The following is a 21,378-nucleotide window of genomic DNA, read 5'->3' as shown; positions in this document are numbered from 1 at the left end:
TGGCCGATTAACGTTAATCCAGGATTATTTTTTTGTCCGTTTTTTTATTTTACATTCCTATGCACTGCTTAGGGTCACATTTTGTGTTCTCATTACTGTATCTCGTAGTAAGGGCTCAACAGTATTTTGTAACCTCGAGTTGCATGTTCTTAGACCAGAAAACCGTGCACTTAACCATCTTTCGAGGAACTTTCTTCCCAGGAGAAGAGCGCTTTCAAAACTTCCCGCTCTGTAGATTGAGAGCGTTTTCAGAAAGATGCGTTCAGTGACACTTTTTTAGACATACTTGTGCATAGACGGCTAATCCGCCAAAACAATGAAAATCAAAGAAATAAACAAAAACAAAAGAAAACATATATATTGCTGACAACAAAAACAAAGTCAATTTTTTGTTCTCTAAAATTTTGGGTTTTATTTATAACTCGTGTGTGCTTTTACACCCTTACCATGAAATATTCAACTAACTTTTAAAAACATGAACGTGAAAGTACTTATTAATAAAAAATATATATACAGATTATTTCTATCGATTTCTAATCACTAAATATTTCAACTAACCACGAAACATGTTGAATGTTGATGAACGCAATAGAGCCAGGCCAGTCAGCTAGATTTCGTTAAACAACAAACAGCATAGTAAGCGGTCCAAAAAAAAATTAAATAAATAAAAATCTAATCGAGTAACTGTCTCTTAGGAAAAATTAGACGAAATTTGGTACTTGTATAGTTTAATGACAAAATTGTGAGAATAACTAATTTATGATTTGGTCACTAAAAGCTGTAGTTTAGTCGAACAGTAAATACTTAAACTATCGGTCTCATCGGCGTTAATTAATCATCATTATTATTTTTCTTTCCTTTTTTCTTTTCCATTCGGCTTTTTTCTTGTTTCTTGTTTACTCTTCTAGTAGACTTCTTGTGAATGTTGTTTTTGGAATAACTGTAACGTATTTCCTCGTTCCGAGGCGTTTGGCTTTCTTGCAGTTGCATAATGTGCATGATCTTGTGCGACAGTTGAACCGCAGCTGGTGGATCCTGCTTTCCGGCGCTTTACAAGCGCCCCGGAACGAGGCATTCTAATGAAGTTGTAAGGCGGCTTGGAATTGGTAAAATCTTTAAAATCCTTCTTTGTCGTAAATTGCTGATAAGTTGAATTTGATCCTGTTAAAATTTAAAACAAAAATATTGAGATTGTTGTGCTTGCTGTAAGTGAAATGAAAAGAATCGTATTTGCTGTTATATCGAGGGCCAGGGTATCTTTTGATGCTTCCTGACGCATGTAAACGATTTTCAAGTTTTTGAAAGGGTTTACTTACACTTCTGTAATTGTCTTTCCAGAAACAAGCAAGCAATCTCAGCAAACGTATGGTTCCCACATTTGTTTTATACAATGGCATCGTTTATTACTACCAGGCGCTTTAATAGGATATCCGATCCAAAACACGTTTATGGCATCGTATATTTAATATTGAAAATTTTAAAGCAAGCTTACCTGTAACGTGTGTGGTTTTGAGGCCAGAAGCTAAAAGTGCACAAAGCAGAGTCAAAACATCATGAAATGGCAACCTGGCGGTAATCTCTGTGAGAAAAATAATTAAGAAATTTGAAAGTTCATATAAAAAGTTGATAAAAACTAGACTACAATATGAAAATAGATTACACAGGTCAAAAGAGATATGTATTTTGCAGAGGTCTTTTTTAGCTCCTCTTGGTCTCTGAGTTGCATCGTACTTCAAGGTGATTATACATTATTTTCTGTTTACCTTTTGAAACAAAGTTCCACGTATTACTCAGTTTGCGAGAATTGTTACAGGGCTGGACGATTTTCTGACCACTTTCCTACAAAACGAAGATGAAAAAGTTCAGCGGTTACCGAAGGCTTGGTTAAATATACTCTTGCATTGATATTTTTCTTCGATGGAGAGCAACAGAAGTAAGTATAAGATTTATCAGCGCATTTATGGCAAGTCAGGCGAAATTGTTGCAATAATAGTAATTATTTTCTGTCAACACTTACTCGTTCAAAATACGCCACAACTTCTGCTTGTGCACTGTCTCCTTCGTGAGAAGCTTCTATTCCACAGAAGAGTGAATGCTTGGCACTATTCTCGTGACTTATTTCGAAATAGCAACGTGGAAAATCTACGGAGTTTCCTGAGGAATTCCATGCATGAGTTGATTTGATAGTCTAAAAAGGAAAGTGAAGTGGAATTTATTTAAAAACAAGATCTACTAATGCTACTACTACTACTACTACTACTACTACTACCACTACCACTACCACTACCACTACCACTACCACTACCACTACCACTACCACTACCACTACCACTACCAATACCACTAACACTACCACTACCACTACCACTACCACTACCGCTACCACTCTACTTGTGCTGGTACTGGTACTGGTACTGGAAATTGGTCTAGTCATCTCCGCTACAGAGACTAGAACTCTACCAACTAATCCAAACATGCCGCGGATAACAAGCGTGGGATTTTAATCAGTATCGTGAAGGGAACTGTTGACAATCAAATTCCCCTTTCGTACCTTTACATTGCTTCCTTTGATTTTCCATCCAGGCTCCAGTTTGCTGAGTTCAATTGTGATGTCTTTATTGCTGTTGGACACAAATATTCCAGCAAGTGGTGTCAGTAGTCTGTTTCCCTTTTCATCTTCATCCTGAAACATTTTCTGTTTCATACGAGGAAAAGAAATAAAACGTAGAAATGAGTTTTCCTATCAGTGTATGTTAATAACTTGAATTAATAAATTGTGCTCTTGGCATTATCGTTTTGCATTACATTGGTTAGCGGTATTAAAGCTCTTTAGCGCCTTTGCCGGAAGGGAGTGATCAATGGCTGGCTGGCTCGCTAAGGCGATAAAATCATGATCATAGAGTAACGAAATGCGGTAACATTTTAAACAAACAGACAAATAAATAAGCATAATAGCACACTATACCTCACAGTCTGGACTTGTATCATCTACAAGATAAACCCAAATCTTCCAGTCTCTTCCTTGTTTTGGTCGTTTAGCAAAGATCGCCATTTGCATTCTTTTCTTGTCATCTTTTCCTGGTCTTCCGAACGCAGCGATCTCGACGTCCTCCTGCAGAGACGGCAAAGTGACTTCGATGTCATTGTGTTTTAATTTCACTTCAGCTTCGGGGTAAACCACCATCAAGCTTCTCCAGTTATTTCCCTGATTGGACACACCTTGGGCTCCTTGTAATATGGGGCGACATTTAACCTCCATATCCCACTCATTTCCGGGTGTCATTAAACAGGAGTGTTCAATCAGAATAGGATGAGATGGTGAGGTACCACTGAGGATTTTATAGCGGCCGCTGATCTGGACTTCTGTTTTATAATCTTCATGTTTCTCTAGTCCTGTTTACAACAATAAATAATCACAAATAGCTCAGAATCGAAGAAAATAATCAATTAATCGAGGGAAATTGTTGCCCAAAGTTTCAAATATTTATATTTTCTCGAACGAGAAACTGTTTCTCTTTTTTATCTAACGAGCTTCTTTTCTCTTTGCTTAAATTTATTTATTTTCTACGTTTACATTTTGGGGCCTACGTACGTGACTACGTACGAGTCCGGTTAAGACAACAAAAGTATAGGATAATATAATCTTACCGAGAAATAATTATGTACATAAAATGAAATATAAAATATATGCAAACAAACGCGCTTAGATTAATTACTCTGTCAAAACCCTTTTCTTGAGTCATCTGCAAACCTTTTGCCTCAGTCTTCGAGCGTAATTTTTCCAGCAACCTGGAATACTTGCAGAAATTTTATTTCAAATTTATACTTACCCATTTAGTTCGTTTTTTAACTCCGTGGAGTGACAGCACCTTGTAGCGGCAATGTTTATTGGTACTGCGTAGAACTCTGTTGCAGCTTCTGCTTTTATAATGACTATTTCATGCTCTGCTGGCATTCTTAATCTCTACCGAAATAGCATCTTTTCATCAATGACTTCCTGTTTAAACCGGTTTCGTACCTTGAGGGACTTTTCATTATTAAAAACCTGTTATGTATGAGAGGAAGTCGTGACACGGAACAACAGGTCTCTTAAGGGTTTTTTCCCAGCTTTGAAAATATGAAAGCTTTCACTTTTCAATCTTTTGTAATGAACTTTGTATTTTCAATTTCCTGAAAAGCAGTGGTCTGAATACAAATTTGCTTGCTTGACAGGCGCTTTATGAGCCAATCGGTTCGTAAAGTAAAAGTTCATTGCGTACATTGGATGCCATATATACTTTTTGTCTTATTTCCTTCGTGTGTAAGGGCAAGCTCGCCTAGCAAAAGTTGCTCGATTGACCAGAGGTCCCAGGAAATTTATCAAGCCGTGAGTAGGGATTTATTTCACCCTAGATATTTTGAGAACGTACCCCCAGAGCCAGGGTAAATTTTACTCTTTGTCAAATACAGGAAGATAACTAGCATAACATAAGTCAAATCTCTGGGGAAGACGTTTTTATCAAAGTTCAATCGTGGCACATGTTTTGGGATTTAGCTTTAATAATGTGTGTTTCTCTAAATCGATTATGAGTCTCATGTAGGTACATTGTGTCAAAAGGATTTCACTAACAATATCCTACCGAAGAAAAATAAATGTATAAAGTATAAATAAAAAAATAAAAAAATAATTTTCAGCTATAACTGAAAAAGTGGTCAACGGGTTACTTACCCATTGAAAATGAAAAGCCTCTATTAACACAAAAGGGGAAAAAAAAAGAAAGAAAGAAAGAAAGAAAGGGGGAAAAATCGAATCAAACTAGCTAAAATATTATCCACGTCATCCCTCGGGGAATCCCCGGCACTTTTATGGCTCTATGTATTTCTTAGTGCAGTACTGGTCAGTTTTGTCTGGATCCCTCGGCAATTACCAGACGAACTCGAATCACTGAGGAAACTTGTATCATCGAAAAGTGATCGTTTTCACATCAAGAGACAACAGATAGCGAAACATTGGTAAAGAAAGGAAAAATATTTACGTAAGTGTCTTTACTATTCAAACGCTGACCCAACTTTGAGGGGCAACAAAAAATTTCCATAACATTTGACATACACTGTATATAGCAGCTTGTTAATATTTATGTACAGGAAGACAGTATATTAAAGCTCTTTTTCCTTTTTCACAGCTGTAATCGATGATGTGTAATCGATGTCGACGTAATCGTGGTTGCGTGCAAAAGTTCCTTTTCACCAAATTGTCAGCGTCACGCCATCAAATTCACACTCACGAAGCCATTATCAGGCTTTAATCAGACAAAAATACGTGTTAAATCGATTAACAAATAAAATATAACAATAAATTTAACATTTTTTCAAAGGGATTCATTCCCTCATAGACGAATAGCAAGCTTTCATTCAAAAGCACTAGTTAACCTTTTTACTGAAAGGTTCTTAACATACTGCTTGGGGAATCCCCTAGTCTGCTATCATGCAGGGGAAATGACCCGTGTTGGCCATGGGAAAGAACACATGGAGTAAATCATGTCTGCGGTATGAGCGACGGGAAATTTAAAGCTTTCGGTTTCATTCTTCGTTGGAGTTTCCACCGACTGACAAACTATTGTCATCTCTATTTCTTTCTTTTCGTTGCTTTTAAAAACTATACCTTGAAGACATTACTATCTTTACCACTTAAACATTGTACACCATAATCTTAAATTCAATTTTAGATATCGATTTGACTCACATAAACACTGTGTTTTTCTAGTTAATGCACCACACCAGATAGCTTCTTTGTTTTAATAGTGGAGCCTGCAACAGCCTATAGAAATTTATATATTTCATAAACGATATTACTTCTTCCGGTTAAAAACTCAAGATTTCTTCATTGAGTCAGCGCATCCAAACGATTGCGTAACAGCGGATGAACTAGTATACAATCAAAAAAGGGATAATATGCGCCAGGCCCTATAAATTAAAGCAATAAGATTCGTTCGTCTCTATACGTGAGGAGGCCAAAGCTTGAAATCAGAGAACGATACCAAACCCGGCTTGAAACAGATGATAGGATCGAAGAATGTTCACACATACACTTCATCTGCTCCCGTAATAGGTAACCTTTGGAATGTCTTGGACCTGACTCCGGCTTAATCAACAATTAGATTACTCGGTTCGAGTTCACACGCTGCTTGAGTATACTTATGCATGAGCTTTTCCTTACTCGAGGTACCTTCGTAGCTGTTCTTAAAGGGAACTTGAAAATCACTTAAATCGCAAAATTGAGATTTGCTTCAAAAATCGTTTCCACGTACAAAGTTATATACCAAGAGACCATTTCCTAGGGATTGCTTTGCAATTTTTTTTTTTAAAGATAATCCAGTTCCGCCTGAACTTGAAAATCGCTTACATTGCAAATCTGAAATTTGCTTTAAAAATCGTCCCATTACGTAAGTAACATACCAAAACACCATTTTCTAGGGATTGCTTTGCCATTTTTATTTTTTAAAGATAATCCAGTTTTCTTTGTAACATTCCTAAAGGCTCAATATTGAGACGTATCAATGAGCTACGATTACACACTCTGACAGCTGTAGGAAAACGTCATATTGTTCAAAGTTTATTTTTGAACACCCCTATTAGCTCAATAATTATATATTTAAAATAGCTAACGTGTTCGTCATGAAAATCGTCTACCTGTTGCCAAAGTATTACATTTTTCACATATCTTTTTCTTTCATTCATTAATGTATCCATTTATGTTTCTCTGAGGCTTTTTATCAATAGTATGTCGTAATTTCTAAAAGGCCTGGGTACGAGATGAAAGTAGTTTTAAGACTCTCCCTGTCAAATACCTACCTTTTATACCAGCGATTAATATCACTTAACAACGACATTATGCAGGACCTATAAACTAAGGTAGACTTAGTATAAGAAGTTATTTGTCTTTCAAGCTATGATGCCTGTGATGATATTGTTAAACAGTTGTTCTGTTTTGCAGTTTTATCTGTGGTTGACAGAAAACAGCGATAAAATCATGATCATGCTGGCTCTGCTAATAACCTTGTCGCCGCTTCAGCGGATGGCGTCCTTGGAAGGCAAAGCTAAAGCCATGCATTGGTCTTTTTTAGTCTGACATCGTAAGCTCAGAAACCTTTTTGTAGCGGGTTTTTTAATGTAAAGAGCGAGGGAATTTAGTCTTTGCTAATTAAGGTTTAAGCCACGAATCCTCTCAGCATTTCTATGGCCTGTGGGGTGAGCGGCGCGGGTAACCTTAGTGTTGATACGTATCAATGACAAAGAAAGGTATCAAAAATGTTGCGTCCATGCCACATCAAAAATGGAAATCCCTCTTTGTCTTTTAGGCTTCGTTATCGTTTTACGCTTATCGTTTTAGGCTTCTCTTACGTTAAATGCCAACTTTCTGCTGATATACAGAGTAATAGTATTTTCCTCTTTTTTCCTCTAGCCTTTTCTGCAGCTATGTCAGACAATGTCTCGTTGGCTGAACAAGAAACATGCGTAGATTCTGAGTCTGAAGATGACTGGTATACTATCGATATCTTCAGCCACGTTCAATCAGAGCTTGATGAGAACAATGTATCCCACAAGCAGCTTTTTCTATACGTAACGAGAGCTGGTGTAAACAGAAGAACCTTTCTGCAGGTACATAACTTACTCAGGGAACTAGGATGGTATAAAAATGTAGCCGAGTGCGCACCCTAGCTATTGTCCACATCATGTGTGGGTTATTTAACAATTATTCCTCGAGCCCGAATGGGCTTTGAGTCAATAGCCCATGAGGCCGAAGGCCGAATGGACTATTGACTCAGAGGCCATGAGGGCGAGAGGAATAATTGTTTTAGTAAAACTCATCTAGTTGGTCAAAAATATCGAGAATAACAAAATTTTAGCTAGTTAAAGCTAGACTTTAATCCTTTTTTGCCGCCAAAAAGCCCGCGCTTTTCGCTACTAGTGGGCTATAACATATAGCCTAGTAGTAGCTCAACCATTCAGAACCTAGCATTGATAATAGACCACTAGTTGGATTTTACTAATGTTTATTATTGGTTATCGTCGTCATAATGTTAAATGCAGATGGGAGAATGAAAATCATATCAGTATCAAACATCATCAGCTTAAAGAAATTGGCTATTGTCATTGTCAGCAACGTTATTCTTCACCGAGCTTCTTAGTTATATTGACTCCTTTATAACAAGTCACCCCTTTAAACTGAAATAATTCACTCAAGCTTAAGGTCTGTCCCATTTAACCAAGATTCTTCACCATTTAACTGCTAAGCGTTGATGTAACGCTTGCTTTGTTAGGGGGAAAAGATCAGAATCCCAATGATCACAGTTTATTCAAACAATTTCTCCTGGAGAAAAACACAGAAACCAGGGACTCTTGTGGCGAAATTGGAGATGGGATCCTTTGAAGCTGTGAAGAAGGTAATACTTATATACGCAGATAAATGTTGACAGCATTTGAAATTGGGTGCAAACTTGTATCGAATTAAGGTACTACAACACAAAAATGAAATCTATGGAAGCGAAGCATCAGTGGATTCAAAAACACAAACTTTACTGACATTTTCATTGGAATTCGAGTCTCCAGCGTTATGTGGAGACAACCAGTGTCTGAAACCAACCTCTTTTAAATGATAACTTTAGAATCAGATTGAACTGCATATGAAATTGATATATCTTTTTATTATTACGAAAACAATTAATAAAAAATGGTAAAATCAAAGCGAATTTTGATCCAAACTATGGTCAGTTTGTAAGTTCAATCCTATTTTAAGCAGCACAGGTAGTTAGTTATTGGATATGGTTACACATCTGGATGAAGAAAGTCAAATAGAAAAGGGTTATCTGTCCTTTAGATAGGTGGAGCAACATATAGCACCTCAGGCCCGCAGCAGTTATCACCCTACTAGAAAGACAACTGGGACGTTTCCCCCCACCTCTCTTTTAGGGTATGGCTGCATGAATTGCGCAGAAATCTGTGGGGTGAGGGGAAGGGGGGAGGGGGTGGAGACGTTTACCTCAAATTATTATTTCGCGCCTCACCTATCCGCATCGAAAAGGGGCACAAGTCACATAGACCATGACAGTCACATTGGGGTCTACTTTTCCTCTTCATTTCAAACAATGTTTTGGGTTCTTTTATGTCCCATTCTAAATGAAAAAAGTTTAAAGTAGGCAAGGGAAACATAAAATTGTCAATGATAAAGTTTTTTGAACCGAAGGAAGATTTTAATCATTTGGTTTATGACCGTTCCGGTCTTTTGGAAACTGGGTTGGTTAGGTTAGCTAATGGTGCTTCACGGTCTTCCGATCAGTGGACTGGTGGGGGGGGGGGGGGGGGGGGGGGCGGAACTGGTAACTAAGCGACGGTTGCTTTTGAGCACGACTTTGCAAATGTAATAGGTATTCGGCAACTATACGTTTTGGGATTATTTAGTGACCTTAACTACAGTGATGTAATTCATGGTAGGTGGATAGACGGAAGATTGACGAGATGCGATTGCTCGAGAAAATGACCTTTACTTTGCCACCAAGCAATGCGTCGTTCATGAAAGTAAAGGCCAAGCTAATCGATGAAAAGAGTGAAAATGAGATCCTCTTGGAAACAGAGCAATTAAACGTCCCACTATCCGTGGTAAGTAATTGAGTACTACCTTTTTTCTCAGGATCGTTATTTGCGCCACTCTGTTTTCTATGAGGGAATGGTACTATCGCTTTTGAGGGCTGTAGAATAGGGCCTAGAAAGCTATGGTTCTTTGAAATGTTGGATCTGATTCTAAAAACTCTAAGAGCCATTCGCTAGTGATGATAACATTGTGGAGTGTTTCACGGTATCTCTCCTACGCCTAAAGTACATGTCGAACACTAGAGGCTTTGCAGAGGAGAAAGAGAAGTGTTTTGTTTCATAATGAACCTTTCTTTCTTTCCTTTTTTTTTGTCTTTTTAGCTTCCCCAGAGCGACACAAAGCCTGCGGTAGAACACGAAACAGCCGAATCGAGTGCAGTAACTGACGAACTTACGATCACGTGACAAAAAGCCTTGCTTTTAAATGACTTTCTGAATGTTATAATCTAATTTTATCCGTGATTTGAATTAAGGTAATGTAAATAAGGACAGCCAAGAGAGATAAACTCAGGAACACTAACACACACGGTGTTACCCTGCTTTATAATTACACTTAAAAACGAAGTTCCCACGGCTTAAGTCAGCTGAGTAGAGATGGTTTTAAAAGGGGTTTTTCCGTCATATCATGAGTGACAAATTACTCCTTAATTTTGACGCGAAATTTCAGCGTCGATCCATTTATAATTACCTTCCGAACGTGTTAGTGCCAAGATGGCGGCAAAGTTTAGTAAAATGTCATGAATGAAGATATCAGAGCATTAGAAGACGCTTCAAAACACCTAAACACACGAAAGAGGTCATCAAGAACGATTCTATAAGAAGATCTTTTATCGAAAAATTCTGAAAAGTTAACATGAACTTAAGCCAAAATTTAAGCTATAAAGTGTTCATTGCGTTGAGTTTTCGATCGATGATCAATTTGATGAACAATGGTATATGTGAGCGTAATTTGCCACCCATGATATAAATAGGTAATCAAATGGGCCTTGTCACCATTTACACGTTCTTATTTGACACCAAGTGTAAATTCCAGTTTGCTTATAAACGATTATCCTTTGCCAGCCTCAGTCATACGTATGTAGCCTACATTATAACCAAAAAGAAGGTGGTTTTACGATTCCTATGAGATCAACCCCGCCCCCTCCCCCCAGAAAGAAAAGATGGAAAACACTTTACAAAAGAAAAGAAAGGAAAGAAAAAGAAAAGAAAAATGTGACGGTGAATGTGGAGTTGGTCTTTCTTCTTTCGTGTAAGAAACATTGGAGTCTGTATAAAGAGCCATCTTCTGTTTGGTATCTAATAATTGTACCGGAGTAAGCGAATTACAAAAAGAAAAATGAACCAAAACTATATGAGGGTCTGGATAAGGTGGGGACAAATGTCTGTTGTCAGTTAAAATTTTGGTCATCTGTCAGTTGTCAGTTAAATTTTAGGCTTTTTGTCAATTGAATGATTATTAATGATTAACTATGAAACTTACAGTACATTGGTATATTTTTCATGCGAAATTCAGCTTAAAAGGCACGTATAATGTAAATTAAATATTAAATTCGAGAGCTAATGCATTAGTACGTTAATTTTTATTAGATTTGCTATTGTAATAAGCATTTCAAATGGCCCTCCATTTCTCAAGTCTTGTGTAACTCTCCTCCACTCGAACTTTTTTGCTGGCCAAAGTCCAACATTTCCAACCAGTAAGCAAATCAAAATTTATACCTTCAGAATATTGTATACCTGCCAACTCTCACGCATTATGCAAGAGTCTTACGCCTCAGGACTAAAGACATCGAACTCACGCATCAAGGACAATTTCTCAAACCAGACTCACAAATCCGGACAAATTGCCCTTTAACACAATATAAAAAAGGAAAATTCAATCCAACAAGGCGTTAAATGATGACTTTGTGACGTTTTTTTTTGTGTCCTAACGAAATCAAAGCACGCTAAAATTCTCCTCTTTTTAAGTAGCTTCGGAAGTGCTCAAACGTCTTCGAAATATGTGCGGACATTTTTGGCAACGTTCGGAAGTCTTCAGAAAGTCGTCGGAAATCTTTGGAAGTAGCCGGGACGTTTCCGGAAATCCAGATCATGAGGTGGAAGTCTCACGTATTTGACTCATGAAAAGTTGGCAGGTAATATTGGGACGTAAATCGTAAGAAAGTCCGTATCTGAATCTTCTCGGTAAAAACTTGCAATTGCTTTTGTAACGCCTTCATTAGCAGCCATCGTATGCTGGCACGTTCTCAGAGGAGCGTAAATTTGAGCAAATGGTACGTGACACACGTGGTCTTACAGTAAATGATTAACAAAGTATGACACTTGAGCGTCTTGCTGCTAAAATTACTCATAAAAACGCACATTTGATGACATTGTCTGACGAAAAGTGTGAAGCAATGCCAAGGCCTTGAAAACAGGTTTTATAGAAAATAATGGACAATCAGGTCCTTTGTCAGTTGTCAGTAAAACCCAAAGCAAATGTCAGTTGTCAGTTAAATTTTAGGCGATTTGTCAGTTGTCGGTTAAAATTTTGCCCATTTGTCAGTTGTCAGTTAACTTCATCCAGACCCAAGAACCCAAAATTTGTTTTATCGCGCTGTGTGTTGCAAACTTCGAAGGAATTTTGGGTTTTTCTGTTCCGTCAATCATCTTAGCGGACCTCTTAGGAAACAAATGTTTATCGGCACGAGTTCAAAAGGTCATGGTTTGTGATTCGTGATTAGTGGATTTCGATCCGTTTCGTTTGTTTCGCGTTGCAAGGTTCGTTGCTTCGTGATCGTCCTGTTTCGGGCAATAGCCTACTCGAGCCTACTCGAGTCACACCCTCAACAAGTACCCTAATTGATCTTATTTTCACCAGTCACCAAGACAATATTCTCTGTTCTGGGGTGACACACGTGGGTATAAGCGATCACAGTCTTGTTTACGCGTACCGTAAAATTTCAATCCCGCCTGTTTCTAAAGGAATCAATTTGATCAGCTATAGACAATTTAAACACTTCAACAGCAATAATTTCCGTAATGATGTTTCGACGCAACCGTGGGACGATATCAAAGAACTGTACGACCCCAATGACATGTGGAAAAAATAGAAAGAATTATTCCTAGGTGTTTGTGATAAGCACGCCCCTGTGAAAACTAAACGCACCCGTCCCACCAAGTCTCCTTGGATTACCACAAATTTGAAAAAACGAATGAATTTCAGAAACCGGCTAAAGAAAAAAGCTGTTAAAACTAAGGATGCGTCCTCTTGGAATCGATTCCGGAAGGTCAAAAATAAAGTAAATCAGGAAATCAAGGCTGCTTAAAAGGCCTATTATAATAATTCTTTTAATAATTATGCCGGTGATCAACGTAAGACCTGGAAGACCATCAATGAATTGACTTCCCGCAAATCTAATAAAACAATAATAAATGAAATTCAATATCAGGGACTAAAATCGAGCAATCAAGCAGAAGTTGCTGAATTGTTGAACACTTTCTTCATTGAGATTGGACCAAGGCTTAGTCGAAATGTTTCGAATGTTGATACCACCTACAAAGAGTTTCTTTGTGGAACTTCTAAGGAGTTTGTCTTCAAGGAAATAACATCTGCTCATATTTATTCTCTCCTTTCAAAACTTTGTAAATCAAAGGCCACTGGATTAGATAGTATATCAGCTAAATTATTAAGGGAGTGCCCTGATCTAATTGCCGAGTCTCTTACTTTAATATTTAATCAATCACTGTTGACAGGAATTTTTCCCGATGAGTGGAAGTCGGCTAGGGTTACTCCATTGTATAAAAATTCTGGTAAACGAAATGATCCCACCAATTATCGACCAATATCGGTGATCCCAGTCGTGGCCAAAGTATTTGAACGGGTAGTCTACGACCAGTTGTATCACCATCTTACTGAGAATCGTATTCTATCCCGTTACCAATCTGGTTTTCGTTCTTTACATTCTACGGTAACCGCATTACTCGAAGCTACCGATAGCTGGGCAGTGAACGTTGATCGTGGCCTTGTCAATGCCTTTGTCTTCTTAGACTTAAAAAAGGCTTTCGACACAGTTGATCATCATATCTTATTAACGAAATTACAATATTATGGATTACGCGGTTCCTGTCACGAATGGTTTACTTCGTATTTAAACAATCGTACCCAAACTTGCCAAATTAATTGCTCAATGTCAAACCCAAAATTAGTTACATGTGGTGTTCCCCAGGGAACAATTCTTGGGCCTTTATTGTTTTACTGTATATTAATGACCCAGCTAATTGCTTGCATTTTTTACAACCTAGAATGTATGCCGATGACACCAGCCTAACCTATGCCAGCGAAGATTTAAAACTCATAAATGACTGCATTTAAACAAGGTGTATATATGGCTATCGGCTAACAAACTGACCCTTAACTTGACTAAAACTGAGTTTATGTTATTTGGGTCGAGGCAGAAGCTATCAAAGCTTTCTGAAACTCCTTCTTTTATGATAAACGACCATCCCGTGATGCAAGTGTCAACGGCAAAACCTCTTGGAGTGCATATTGACCAAAACTTAAGCTGGGAATGCCACATACAGAGTATTTGTAAAAAGATTGCTTCTGCTTTGTGTGCAATTAAAAGAATACGACATCTTATTCCTTTTAATGTATTAATTAATGTTTACGACAGTTTAATTCAACCGCATTTTGATTACTGTAATGTCGTATGGACCAACTGCGGCATTGGTCTTTCCGATAAGCTGCAGAGGCTCCAAAATCGTGCAGCCCGTATTCTAATGTCCGCTAATTCTGATTGTAATGTGGACGATTTGTTCCTGGCACTAGGTTGGCGTAAGCTTAAACACCGAAGACAAGTATCGACGGCTATTATGATGTATAAAACCGTACATGGGATGACTCCCGACTATCTAACATCTAAATTTGTATCTCGTGACGAAATAACTTCTTATCGATTGAGGAATACTGAAAATAAATTAGTCCTTCCACTACCCCGTACCAATTATTTAAAGAAAAGTTTCTCCTATAGCGGAGCTAAGCTGTGGAACAGCCTATCCCATGATTTAAGATCTGCAGATTCTTTACATGATTTTAAACGCAAACTGTGTAGCAACAGTTTTGAATGAGATCATACATTAATACAGTTTTACACGGCATCCTTGAAAAGCAGCTTTTATTTGTAAATAGCTAGGTAGTTAAAATTTTATGAATATATTTTTAATCAGAGTTAGTTTAGTTAGGTATAATAGATCTTAGATTTTTTTTGTACATGCTGAAGGAACCGTGTTTAAATAAAGTTATCTATCTATCTATCTATCTATCTATCTATCTATCTATCTATCTATCTATCTATCTATCTATCTATCTATCTATCTATCTATCTATCTATCTATCTATCTATCTATCTATCTATCTATCTAATAATCGACGAGTTGAGTTTGCTACGCATTTTTTCTGATCTTTCTTATTCTTGTCACTTGCAAGAATAAAGCAACGTCTGCCTCCTTCATTCGGCAAAAAATCCACTCACCATCGCGATTTCCTTTGCTATTCTTGGCAGTCTAGAATCATTCTCAGCCAAGCTGGGCGAGCACGTTACATTGTAATTTTCCTTAACCCCGCCTTCTCTAAAATGATTGACGGAACAGAAAAAGCCAAAATCCCTTCGAAGTCTGCAATACTCGCAACGCGATACAACAAGTTTCGCTGTAATCAATCAGTGTTTCGCATTATTAAAAAATGGTCGTTGAGTCTTTCTTTACTTGCTGTGTTAAAGCGATGGAGCGGTTCAATAATTGATTTGTTACTGGAAATTTCCTTCGGTTGCGGGGTATTAGCTGTTAATTATAACATGACATTTCATATATTGAGGTATTTCGATAAGGGCTTGTAGAGAGAGTGACTGTGTTGGCATCTAGGTTACTATCAATTAGCGCTTAAATCTATGTGTGTTTAAAAGCTTAAATTTACGTTGTTATCTTTTCATGAAATCATAGGAAGGGTTGTGGAGTTTTGGGCTTAGTTCGGACCCAAGTTTCCTATATTTTTCCCTGCCCTTTTGCGTTTTTTTTGTTGGGTTTTTCCTTGCCTACGGTAGTAACCCTCCCCCCGACAAAGGAAAAAATGAGAGAGGGGGAGAGGTGTGGCTACATGTAGGCTAGGTTTTTCCTGGCCTCCGAGTGTTTTTTGATGGACACGTATTCAAAACTTCCATAATTTATTCACGCTGTATTGTTAAATATTTTGGGCCCAGTATGGTTTTCTAATGAAGCTTATTATAATGAAGCTTATTATAATCGGCGCTATACGGGGCAATTATCCTGAATGTTAATTGTTCATTAGACTACAACGCAGTCCGTATTTTTGTGTGTTCAAGTACGTGCGAGCAGTCGAACAAAAGGTCTGGAACGAGGCTGAAAACAGAGAGAGAGAGAGAGACTGGGAGAGACGCTAAAAATACGTTTTTTTTTCTCGCCTCAGACGCCCTACGGACGTAAGATTCTTACGCCACGCTTTACCGATTTCTTTACTGATTTTGAGAAAAAAACCGACGGCTTTGCAGTCTAATTGTTCATTTTCATTTGAGTGGAAGCCTGTAAAAAAGAGATACTATCATTTGAGTAACTGATCTTTTCTATCTACTGTCACATGACGACGTTCCTCTCCAGTATAAGGTAAATGTTTATTATTTCTATTTCTAAATGTTGAAAGCATATTTAAACTCGGGTGAACTTGTTTTTTTTTTTCCAAATGCTAAACTACAATTACAAAAAATTAAAAAGCTACTAAACAATTTATTACAAAGATCAACAAACTATGGGTAAATATTCTATCTCCGCCTTCTGATAATCTCAAGCCTGGCACTCCTTTTTAAAACCTCAATAGAGGCAGAGTTTCTAACATCATTGGTAAGGCTGTTCCAATATTTAGACGCCCTGAAACGGAAGACACACTGTGCGGCGGAGGTTCGGCTCTGAGGGAGGTTAAGTTGATTGTTCTGTCTAGTGCAATGTGAGTGAGTTTCTGAGCTTTTTACAAACTTAGTATTTAAGTAGCTGCGCACAAGGTCTTTGAGACATTTAAAGATCATAGTTTCATCACGTAAGCATACTTAGCTCTTCGATGAGCTTCGGTGAGCAAACCAAGTTCATGTAACACTGGTGTAATAAACGTTTTTTGTTAGTAAGTATTCGGCTGGCAAAGTTTTGCATAAGTTGTAGTTTATGAATGTTTTCTTTAGAAGTTCCAAACCATACGGTCGAGCAGTAGCAGAGTTTGCTAAATATTAGAGAATTTAGGATTATGCACAGTACCTCTTTAGAGAAAAAGTGTCGTACCCTATTTATTTGAACTAATGCTGACAAAAGAGAGAAGGTTAGTGAAGCGATATAGCCATTGAAGGGCAGGTTCGAGTCAAGTGTGACGCCAAGGTCCTTGGCAGAAGTTCCAGGTACTAGGGCTTGACCAAGGAAAGGTACGGTGATGTTGCTGGGCAACTGGGAGATAAGATGCCTCACCCCAAACAGGACAAACTTGGTTTTTTCAGGATAGGTCAAAAAGTGGTTAGCGCAACACCACTCTGAAACATATCTGAGATCCGCAGCAACTTGACGTAGACATGAATCAATGTCCTTTGACGCGAACGAAAAATATATCTTAGTGTGTAAGATCCAATGTTACTAAACTTGATGACTTCGGGTAGATCATTCAAGTCAGTGTGGATCTAAAGATTCACATATGATCCTGTTGCTTGTGTTCCTGTTCACTTTTTTCTTCACTGCCGCTCATTTTCACCCTGCTGGTCGCTAGCATTTAATTCACATTTTCTCACCACTGTTATAAAATTTTCGTGTTATACTTGCAATGAGATAAGTCTCCTTTGTTTTTCTTTATTTCTCGCTTTAGCTCTTATAATTCTCTGTTATCTACGTCAGGATAGACATAATTGAAATTTAGTCGAAAAAAGACTCGGCTCTCTTGTACTTTTTCTCTCTAAACGTCCGAGTGGAAATGCAATTTACCGCCAAAACGTACAGGTTCTTGAATGAGAAATTTCACACCTGCTTACATGTAGGGGTAGACGGACGGACGGACGGGCGGTCACGTGTTTACCAAAATTTCTCGTTACCATTTTTTTCTTACCCATGGTGCTCCGCCATGAATATCGGATGCCGTCCAGAATGAATGACGTCGTCAAGCGAGAAACTTAATCAGCGTTGTTTTGACTGTTTTGGTGATCAAGAAATGCTTTTAATTAGTGACTACTTTCAACGAAAAATACATTTTACAGATAACAATAAAACAAGCTGAATTCACGTGAAAGAGGCGGTCATAGTGGAGGTTCGAATCCGAGCGAAGCCACATTTTTCTTTCCTTTGCCGTACATTTTTTGTCAGTTTTGTATTTTTGTTTTGTTTCGTTTTTTAATTATATTTTTCCCTTTGGCTTGTTTCCCTTTATATTCACTGCTGACGCTTTACGGCTTCGAGAGATTTTTGCGATAACGTATTTCTAGTAGGATGGGAATTGCTCAAGTGGCCAATTATATTGATTTATCAAGAAGTATTAAAAATTAGAAGTCGCGACAGAAATCTTACTTTTTTCCTTTCGCTACCTCTTTACAAAATTCACATTCTCTATTGCTGTTTAGTGACTGAAAATGAACCTGGTACAGTCCGTACCTGGCAGTGAACAAGTTTGCCATAGACGAGTGCGTGAAACACGAGCTGAAGGTCCATCAACCAAAAGATGTAAATTATCGCGCTATTAAACATAGATTCAGTGGATGAAAGAAGGAAGGTAAAGCAGTGTTGTTTCTTTAATTTGTTATTTAAAAGAAAAATGACGCGCTACTCACCACGCAGATAGATAACTATTAAAACAACAACAATTTCTGCGACACCAAAGAGCAGCACCTACTGTAAAACTGAAAACTGGTCGATCATCACCTAACCCACGGCAGCCCTTCCTACTCTGTAGTTAGTACACCTATCAGCTCTTGGTTTACAGCAAAAAGGCGTCTATACCAACCTTACTAAAGAGTATAAAGGCTGGAAGGAAATTTAAGAGAGGGCTATTTGGCCAAAGTTCTTGGAACTGCATGGGTGACCTATTAGTTTTATCTCTGAAGGCAACGACAATAACCAGTTTAACATCCATTAATATCTGACTCGTAGAGCGTTGCGGAGAGTGGAAATGTCAAATACTCCATCATAATGACATAAATCTAATCCCATTAGGGGTGCCACGAGGCTTAAAAAAACACATGTTTACTTGGCTAACTAAAAACAGTAGATAAATGACCAAAAAGATTTGGCTAAAAAGATTTATAGCACGCAGGTGTGTCGACGTGACCGAGGTCAATGAAATTAGAGGTCTCTGAGAGCTTCGTAGTTTTTAAACAGAATCCTATTACAAGACAAAACAGCTTGCCATCTACAAGTTAATTATGACTGAAAATAGTTTTTTATTCTTCTTAAGGTCACCGAGGTAGCCCTATCAAGCACATGCGGCAGATTTGCGGTCATAAGTGTGCCAAAACCATTGCTCAGGAAACCCTGAAGGGACCAGTTTTAGGTACATCTATAGGACCTGAACTCCAACACAAACTGGAAAGTGTTACTATCCTCACAACCCTTCATCACTCGACAACTCATAACTGGCTGTGGTTACCTTGAGACATTTGTCCAAATACGAATAAACACATTTCTGACACGTACAAACCGGGCAAGCACTTTGCAGAGACGCAGCGCAAAAGGCGCTTATTCTCTTGCTGACGAAGCTGTGATTTAACAGGGGCACCCAGAGACTGTTTTCTGTAAAATATCTGTTCGGAGAAGCAAATGTTGCCTAGAATTTTCTATTGCTTGAATACGGCTAAATATTTCTAGATGAGCGTTCCATTTAGCTAAGCTTATCTAAGAAATTCCCCACCATTTTCTGAAGTTAATTTTTTCATATTTTACTCCTGATGTTAGGCTAATTTTCGTAGAAAAAGCAAACCTAAAATTTTCGGATTCAAAAATGTGATGGAGAGAGGAATAAGAAAAATTCTCACTTTCGTAAAACGTTTAATTGCATCTAAAATTTTCGGTAAAATAACACAGATTAAGCCCTTGTAATGTCGAAAAGCCTCAAGTTCCCCTAGGATGACAGAACAGATACAAATGTTATAGCGTGGCTTATAATAAATTTTGGAGGAACGTATTTCGGAGGAAACCGTCGTTGGGTGCCCCTGATTTAAGTTATTGATAAACGTGGATCGACGCTTAAATCTTTTCAAATCCAAGGAAAGTTTACTGGTGTAAGTGTTAATGTTGCTAAATTCACGCTGTAAAGAATTTTTGAAAAACTTGCTCAGTGCATATGGGCTCCACGAGAGAGTAGCCACTGCCCAAAATATCAAAACTAACGGAGGATTAGGCATGTTTACTGTTAACAACAGTGAATTTCTCATCCAATCGAAAATCAGCTGTTGTTGCGTGTGCAAACGGGAATCTACATATCATCTGATTCAGAAGATATGATCAGTTAAGCAGTGGGCAGGAGATTAAGCAGACTTTGGCCGGGTTGAATGGTTAATTTAATATTTTGATCAATTGTGGGAATTTATTTTGCATCGCTTGCTATTCATTTATTTATTTATTTACTTATTTATATATAACTTTTGTGCAAATATATAATTTTCAATGTGCAAGAATTATCAAAATATCTGTTGGTATGTAACTTTATCAGGGTTACAGAAGCCCAATAAAAGGTTTGCACTATTTGTGATCCAAAATTGCAATTGTATCCACGAGACATGCACAATGCGATCGTTGGCGGTCTTCAAGGGTGTATTTCCACAAAAACTTGTATACATCCAAACTTGAACCAATCGGTATGTGAAAAGCTTTTGCACTGAAGGGGGGAACAGATATCCTTTGACAAGAAAAAAAAAAAGTTCTTCTAACATTAAAGTTCCGGTAACTTTTTCGGGCACGAAGCCATTTTTAAATAATGATTATAAAAAATCATGCATACCCTCTCCTTTAAGTGGAAGTGCATTCTATCAAAACGTTTTCGTTGCGTTTTCATAGTTATTAAATTGGAAAGGTTACGAGTCTCCTCTACTGTGCCAAAATGCAACCAATCATTTTCTACTCTAATATAGTTAGTTTTCTCATGACGTCATCAAGAGATCCAGCAGGAGAATTATCGATCCTTCTGAGTTCTTACCTTTATGAAGTATTGGAGCAGCTAAAAACTAGTAGGCAGACAAATTTTCACTTCAAAAGGTCTCTTCGTTTTATGATATAGTAGGCTTGAATTTCTAAGCTTTTGAGTTACTCGACATTTACATGGCGGCCGACTCGTACCAAACCAAACACTATTTTTAACATATTTTTGATATATTTTTAAAACTGTTTTAATGGTATTTGAGAACTTCGTTTAAAACGGGTTCCAAATTCTATTTTATATGGTGTTTTAACCTGTTTTTAATGGTGTTTTTACGTGTTTCTAAAGGTGGTGTTTTTACGTGTTTTTAATCGAAAGCCGCTGTTCTGTAGGTTAAAAAAGTGACTTCTTTTGGGGGATTATGCTATCTGAAATCTGACAGAAAAGTCACTGTTTTAGAAAAAATTGAGATGAACACACGCATTCATAGAAAAACTCAGTGACAGATTTTTCTGGTCGAACAGCTGTTTCCTGTGGTGTATCCTCTCGGGATCAGATACTGTGACGTCATCAATGAAAAAAGCAAAACAAAACAAACGCAAGAACAAAAATGT

The 21,378-nt window shown here is 37.7% G+C and overlaps 2 protein-coding genes across 9 annotated transcripts in view; one reads left to right on the top strand and one right to left on the bottom strand.

The window, feature by feature from the left end:
• Positions 1-385: 385 nt before the first annotated feature.
• Positions 386-21,378, bottom strand: part of LOC140948513 (uncharacterized) — a 60,713-nt gene continuing 39,720 nt past the window's right edge. Inside the window, exons 10-13 of one of the 4 annotated variants that reach the window (XM_073397771.1) lie at positions 2,018-2,188; positions 1,764-1,839; positions 1,493-1,579; positions 386-1,161 (exon numbers count right to left, since the gene is read on the bottom strand). In XM_073397771.1, the coding sequence (XP_073253872.1) occupies positions 905-1,161; positions 1,493-1,579; positions 1,764-1,839; positions 2,018-2,188 (591 nt within the window). In that variant the 3' untranslated portion in view covers positions 386-904. The remainder of the gene's footprint in view (positions 1,162-1,492; positions 1,580-1,763; positions 1,840-2,017; positions 2,189-21,378) is intronic. The other 3 variants (XR_012167056.1, XM_073397778.1, XM_073397785.1) reach the window with 3 other exon arrangements.
• Positions 4,834-19,581, top strand: LOC140948479 (uncharacterized). Of its 5 annotated transcripts, XM_073397744.1 has the most exons (6): positions 4,834-5,015; positions 6,974-7,112; positions 7,442-7,638; positions 8,301-8,423; positions 9,472-9,636; positions 9,949-11,478. In XM_073397744.1, exons 3-6 carry the CDS (start codon positions 7,456-7,458, stop codon positions 10,030-10,032), a joined length of 555 nt encoding a protein of 184 aa, XP_073253845.1. In that variant the 5' UTR covers positions 4,834-5,015; positions 6,974-7,112; positions 7,442-7,455; the 3' UTR covers positions 10,033-11,478. The 5 variants fall into 5 exon arrangements, with proteins under 5 accessions (XP_073253845.1, XP_073253840.1, XP_073253853.1 ...); XM_073397739.1 differs by lacking the exon at positions 6,974-7,112 and having other exon boundaries at positions 4,841-5,015; positions 9,949-10,796; XM_073397733.1 differs by lacking the exons at positions 4,834-5,015; positions 6,974-7,112; positions 9,949-11,478 and adding exons at positions 5,738-6,088; positions 19,088-19,581.

This window comes from Porites lutea, chromosome 1 (genome assembly GCF_958299795.1).
Source record: "Porites lutea chromosome 1, jaPorLute2.1, whole genome shotgun sequence".
NCBI lineage: Eukaryota > Metazoa > Cnidaria > Anthozoa > Scleractinia > Poritidae > Porites > Porites lutea.
The sequence above is the reverse complement of the archived record's forward strand: the minus strand, read 5'-3'. Positions and strand labels throughout refer to the sequence as shown.